Below are 7,030 nucleotides of genomic sequence, written 5' to 3'. Positions count from 1 at the left end.
CATTTAGGATCTTGAGTACAGTCCCTTTGGCCATCTTAGTTCTCATATGTATTAACAGGCACTCTGATTTCCAAAGCAAGCTTCACATGAACGTAATGGGAATGAAGCAGTTCTTTAATGAACAATAATCTAATAGATGAGATCCCAAGGGCTAACTTAATGTGCCTACAACAGTGCCCCCTACACAGAAGGCTAATATTTGTTTTTTTCCTCCTTCCTTGCCTTGCAACTCTGTAATAAAAATAACAAACCCATAACCCAAAAGAACTGCACAAGACAGTATGATTTGTTGCTGATACTTTAACATCAATATTTTATAATTTATTGTAAAAACATTTTACACACCACCGCAAGTACTGAACATGGTTTGATGAAAGTTACAATTTTATGACAAAAATATTTCTTAAATACCGTGATAATCTACCTGTTTTCTTCTTAACCTCAGTATAACAGCTAAGATTAGGGTTATAGTTCAACCCTAGCAGACATGAAAATTTGATCTTTTGGTTTATAAATATAGTCTAATACACAAGAATACTGACTAGCATTTCCATGTACTTCAAGAAACATGGTCAGAGGTACAGCCAAGATATGGCTAATCAAGTTTAAAAGAAATGTACACATTTCTAGCTATAGATCCTAACTGTAAATATTACTGTAAATATTACAGTAATATTATAAATATTACAGTAAAGCTAGTAAACTACAATCACCAATAGAGAAATTTCTACACACCTGAAAAAGTCAACAACATCAAAAAATTTAAGAAATTTGGCATCAAGTGGACAACATCTAGATTTTAGGGTTAATATACTGCTTTCAGCTACTGTGCAAAGTCTTATCATTGCCCCTGGCCTTGGAATTTCAGATCTAAAGAGTATACAATTCAAAACACTTGCTTTGTACCTTTTCTCATGTTAGACCTCTGATATTTTTCTAACTCTTGCAGTCTTCTAGAATGATCTTTCAGATTTTCACTCAACAGCGCTAGATCAGATCTCTTCTATACCTGACCTCATCCTTCCCACGTCTCCTCTGTTTGCAGAGAGCCGATCAAAGTCTTGGAGGTGGAAACGAACTGCCAACTGATTGACCATTTTCTTCAAGGTAAGAAATGCTGCAACAACTTGGAAAGTTAGGAAGATGGTGAAGATGATATGTATTGCTTTTTCCAAAGGCAGATTTATTAGGCCTTCATTTAAGAGCAAGAAAAGAATTAAAGGCAACTGCAATAGAAGGCTCAAAAGCCAAAAGCCAGCCAACTCAGGAACCTGCAATGATACACATCAGATGTAATAAAATCAGTAAAATATTGTTTTTTGTTTATACAGAGAAACAAGGACATATTACTACTGTGAACCTACATCATGAGCTCTGTTAGTAATTCAAAATGAGGATGACATGGTGGTAGAACTTAGTCTAGATGAGAAAATTAACATGTAAAACAACCCTAAAATACTACACTTTAGTGAATAATCAAATGCGACATACAGACTAAATGCTATAAGAAATATTAGAAAGTGATTAGGGTGGTGAAAGAAAGACTTCAAGGATGTAGGCTTGTAAAGTTGTATGGAAGGAGGAAGAGGCAAAAAGGTAAGTAAGCAAACGTGAAACAAGCGTGGCTGGGATCAACACGTCAGCCTGGAATGGATGGCTGGGTTAGAAAAAGCAAGAACTACGGTAAGACAGGCTGGGTGGAGCCTAATTATGAAGGGCCTAAAAAACCACAGAAATCTTTAGGTACTATCCCTACACTCTGGTCACCGTAAATGCTTAGGCAGCATCATGATGTACAAAACATAGGCCTGGCATAGGAAATGAGCTTATAATTTCCCCCCATTTTCTTATTCAGGATCCAAATAAACATGTTTAGTTGACCAAGTATTTTCAAGACTGATAAGAAGAAGGAAAACTATTAGTGCTTATGTGCTTACTACATTCAGGTACTTTATATAAATCATTTCACTTAATCACAACAAACTTGTAAAGTAAATATTATTTTCCATATCTTATATATGAGGAAACCAGGGCTGAAGAGATTAAGTGAACAGACCACAGTGACAGAGTGGTAAAATTGGAGCCAGGCATTAAATTTAGGCCCGTGCTCTTTCCACCTCACCCCACTGCCTTTTATTTGCTATGAAAACCTTTCTGCATTTACATAAAGCACTGAGAGAAAGAAGAGTTTACCTTTTCCTGTAGGTTACCCATGTAGCCCAGATACAATCGGATGGCTTCAATTAAGGTTATTAGGATGATAACAGTGATCACAATGAATTTGTAGTAATCAGGCAAAATTGAATACTGAAAAAAAAAAAAAAAGCCAAAATGTGCTTGTAAAATCTTACATATAGTAACACTGACCTGGGATAGAAAATATATTAAGAACTTTAATTTCATTACAATGTAATAATGTCAGGAATGGGCAGAAGAGGCCTGTCAGAAATATTAAAGCATATACATACCTTTATGTAAAGCATCATAATGCAGCTTACCCACCAAAGTGGGAAAAAGTAAGTGTTAAAATAAAGTGACATCTGCAATGCCAGACTGGAGACCATCTCATTATCTATAGAAGAAATAGAAAAGGAGCAAATTCTTAATCCTGGTCTATGCACTATATGTCCTTTTGTTTCTTAGAATTAATAACTATAATATTGGCTCAATAAAACTCCACATTTTAAGCCTATTTATAATCACTGACAGTGAAACGAACATTCATCCTAATACCATGTAGTTAAAAGACTGGCTACTTGGGGGTATGTTTCATATTTTTCAATTACTTTACCCTTTCTTTTGCCATTATAGTCTGCAGACTTTTTTGCACACTATGAGTATAGATTAAATGTGAAATATCAATATAAATCCTCTTGAACAGATAATTATCATTGCCTCCTTTGTAGGGTTCTATATAAAGAGCCTATAAAATGAACACATAAAAACAAATCTCTCATATATATTCTAAATTCATACAAAAGCTAATTTCCCCAGATTATAATTAAACATATATCTCTTTTCAGTATATCCTAATCTCAGCCATTCTTTAATGTCCAATTCAATGCCACCTTTTCCATCAGTCCTTACTTGATCATATTCCCCACACCCCAGCAGAAATCTCTTTCCCTTTTAGGTACTTAGCACCATAAACTGTGTATAAGAAGGGCTGGCAAAGAACCACACTCCCCTCACCTGAGACAGGCTGGTATACTGAAGACATCATGGGCTTCAGAGTTCAAGTAAACCCAGAGCTCCCCAGAACCCCATGACCCTGGATGCCAGACTTGAGATAAATTATTTAACCTCTTTGTGCCTCAATTTCTTCATCTGTAAAATGGTAACATTAATACTACCTCACAAGTTGCTTGTGAGGATTAGAGATAATTATTTCACCCTAACACCATGCCTGGCACACTTAGTAGGCACTCAACAAATACTAGTCCCCTTTCCTTCTTCTCATCTACTTACATATAGTCTCACTGTAAGCAAAGACCACGTCCTACCCAAATTTGAGACACTCATAGAACCTAGCATCTTGCTTTACATGAAGTAAATACCAAATATAAATAAGCAGAAGGATCGAATTAATGAAATCATACTGTCATAAGGACATCACCAATGTAGCCACTTGTGGTACCTGAGCTCCATTTATCTAAGGTTGATCACATAATACCTTTTGCTTTTATGTAGGGGAGAAAGGTCCTAAATTAAGAATTTGATTTTTAAAATTGAGCCCTATAAAATAAATCCTAAATTTGACTAAATTCTTAAGAGAAGATACATATTTTGAAATCAATTGTTCCAAAGAAAAGATTTTTACAAAGGCACTAAATTTCTTAAAAACGGTATTTTTTCTTTTTCCCCACAGCTGAGTATTTTTTATGTCATTTAATAATGTTAAAATATAAAAAATAATCATGGTCTCTCACAGCAAGATGGTTTCCTTTAGCTCCAACATATTATTCCAAGAATATACCTGATTATTATATATATATATACATATATATATATATATTTTTTTTTTTTGAGACAGGGTCTTGCTCTATCACCAAGGCTGCACCCAGGCTGGAATGCAGTGGCCTGATCACAGATCAATGTAATCTCAAATTCCTGGGCTCAAGCAATCCTCCTGTCTCAACCTCTTGAACAGCTGGGATTACAGACACAGGCTACCATGCCTGGCTAATTTTTTTTTTTTTTCCTAGGGATGGGGGGCAGTCTCATTATGCTGCCCAGGCTGATGATCTACTTTTGCTTGCACCTATTTATTAAATTATCACTGATAAAGGAATGAATTCTTAAAATCTTAAATCTGAAGATAACTCATCAGTTTAGGATTATTTTCATAACAATAATACAATGTTGTGGACATGGTAATAATATAAATGTATTATTATAGTACAAATGATCAAATCTACTTCAGATCCACAAAGAAGAAAATGTGGATCAATAATGATAAATTGGGCAAGCTGACAATTTTAGTACCTTTGGAGCAGAAACTATAGTCATATTTTGCAAAGAATGGTTTTTATGTTAGAAGTTTTGTACATGAATGTCTTAAAAGTTATGCTATGTCCATATTTCAGCAGATCACTTATAATCATGCAACTGAAAAATTAAGTTAATATGTAAATAAACCTTGAAAGCATAAGACATGAATTTACTAAATTTTGCAAAAGTTCATGTTGAGTTCTGAAAATGGAATTTATCTTTTTTTTTTTTTTTTGAGACAGAGTCTCGCTTTGTTGCCCGGGCTAGAGTGAGTGCCGTGGCGTCAGCCTAGCTCACAGCAACCTCAAACTCCTGGGCTTAAGCAATCCTACTGCCTCAGCCTCCCGAGTAGCTGGGACTACAGGCATGTGCCACCATGCCCGGCTAATTTTTTCTGTATATATTTTAGTTGGCCAGATAATTTCTTTCTATTTTTAGTAGAGACGGGGTCTCGCTCTTGCTCAGGCTGGTCTCGAACTCCTGACCTTGAGCGATCCACCCGCCTGGGCCTCCCAGAGTGCTAGGATTACAGGCGTGAGCCACCGCGCCCGGCCTGAAAATGGAATTTAAATTAAAACGTATAATACAAATCTGGGGTAGGCAAACTACTGGCCAGCTACCTGTTTTTGTTAAGTGAGCTAAAAATGGTTTTTCAAGTTTATTGAAAGTTTATTAAAAGTAATATTTTGTGACATGTGAATACCATATGAAATGCAAATTTCAGTGTCCATAAAGTTTTATTGGAACACAACCATGCCTATTCAATTACTATTGCCTATGGCTGCTGCAGAGACCAAACTGCCCACAAAGGTTTAAAATATTTACTATCTGTCCCTTTTCAGAATAGGTCTGCTGACCTTGTATTATGGGATTTTAGTGCCTATTAAGTCTCAGCCTTTGAAACGTGAAAACGTAATTTTTCACATGTTTTTCTTGCTACATCCTAAATCATAAAAAGGCCTATACTTGGAGGACAGGCAAATGATCAAGGTAACAAAATGCAACTATGGGAACTGATTTTACATTTCTCTGCCCCCTTAAAAATTTCTCTAAAACCAAACAGGAAACTATTTCTCAGCAGAGTTCAATGATGAAAACCACATGGGTTTTGTTGACAGTGTGCTAGCACCATGATTTGCGAGGAGGAAACTGCTCTATCACTTGTCATCAAGTTGAATGTAGCATCCTGGTATTTTGTTAGCAGATTTAGGGTAGGAGTTACATACATGTAGGGAAGGAGAAGGGAGGGAAGAAGCAGGTTTTGTTAGAAGGCCCTGCTAGTCTAGGAGATGCCACTCTGGAGTCAACGGGGTTTAAAATGACTCATTAAAAAAAAATTCTTTCCAACTCTTCTGCCAGAAAACAGTCTTGTGGAGGAACGTACTTATTCTGCTAGGAAAAGAGAAAAGGCAAAGATATTTCACCGGGATGGGGGTTGGAGGATAGGGATGTTCCCCCTATCTGGCCAGAAAAGCCAGGGTGGACGCCGCAGAGGAAAAGCAGCGTCGGCATTCGCCTTTGCCGAGCGTCCGCAACCCGGAGTGTGCTGCGAGGGTGGCTTTTATCTTTTTATTTTTGGGGTCTCCTCCCAGCAAGGCTGGCCATCACGTGGCGCAAAGGTTGGCACCACCTCAGCTGCCGCGCTTGCAAGGAGTAGGCCTGGAGGCAGCACGACCAGCCAAGGCCCGGCCGGCGGTCGGAGGCCGGAGGCGCCCGAGCCCCAGCTCCCGGCCCGGCCCCTCCTCCACGGAGCTCCCCGCACCGCGGAGAAACGGCTGAGGGCGAAACCACCATTTTAGGTCCGGGCAAATACTGGACGCTGCAAAGCCGGCGCCAAACCCTGGGCGGGCCACACCCCCTGCGCCGGGCCTCGGCCACTCACCCGGGCCCTCACTGTACTCCGGCCCTGTCCGGCTGGAGTCGCTGAACACGGTTCGGCTGAAGTTCCCCAGCCGCTGGCGAACCGGATCCGGCAGCTCCATGCCTGCCTCAGTGTCCCTTGGCCCTTAGACACAGGCTGGTCTGCGGGCGCAGCCGCGGTCTGTGGTTCCCACGGCAACCGGGCGGCGCGCGGCTTGGCGGGACGCGGGCGCGCGCGGGGCAGCCTTGCCGGGCCGGGTCTGATCGGGAGCCCGCGTGCTGAGAGCCGGCTCCAAGGCCCGGGAGCCGAGCGCTTCAGCCCTGTTCAAAACGGCGGATCCCTTAGTCCTGCTTTGAGCCCCACCGTCTTAAAAAGCAACAAACTGATAAATGACTTGGGTTTGAGTTGCGATACAAGGAGCCTTCACACCTTGCCAGTGGGACTGTAAATCGGTATAACCTTTCTGGAGGGAAATGCAGAACGAATGCAGAGCCTAAAGAATGTTCACGACCCAATAGCTCCTCTTCTGGGGGTGTATGTGTAATATTGTGATGATTCGGTTTTTTTAATTAAAAAATATATACAATGGGCAACTTATTAAATGTAGTAGAGCACATACATTCAATGGAATACATTGCAGCAGCTTATAAAATGCCTGCAAAAAATATTTGATAGGAA

General features: G+C 39.7%; 1 protein-coding gene across 1 annotated transcript; it reads right to left on the bottom strand.

Moving 5' to 3' along the window:
- Positions 1–797: 797 nt before the first annotated feature.
- Positions 798–6,473, bottom strand: TMEM17 (transmembrane protein 17). The gene is made up of 4 exons (XM_069494874.1): positions 6,374–6,473; positions 2,469–2,572; positions 2,194–2,307; positions 798–1,271 (listed from the first exon to the last, which is right to left on the bottom strand). Exons 1-4 carry the CDS (start codon positions 6,471–6,473, stop codon positions 993–995), a joined length of 597 nt encoding a protein of 198 aa, XP_069350975.1. The 3' UTR covers positions 798–992.
- Positions 6,474–7,030: the final 557 nt, after the last annotated feature.

The sequence above is a fragment of the Eulemur rufifrons genome, chromosome 19 (genome assembly GCF_041146395.1).
Source record: "Eulemur rufifrons isolate Redbay chromosome 19, OSU_ERuf_1, whole genome shotgun sequence".
Lineage (NCBI taxonomy): Eukaryota > Metazoa > Chordata > Mammalia > Primates > Lemuridae > Eulemur > Eulemur rufifrons.
The sequence above is the reverse complement of the archived record's forward strand: the minus strand, read 5'-3'. Positions and strand labels throughout refer to the sequence as shown.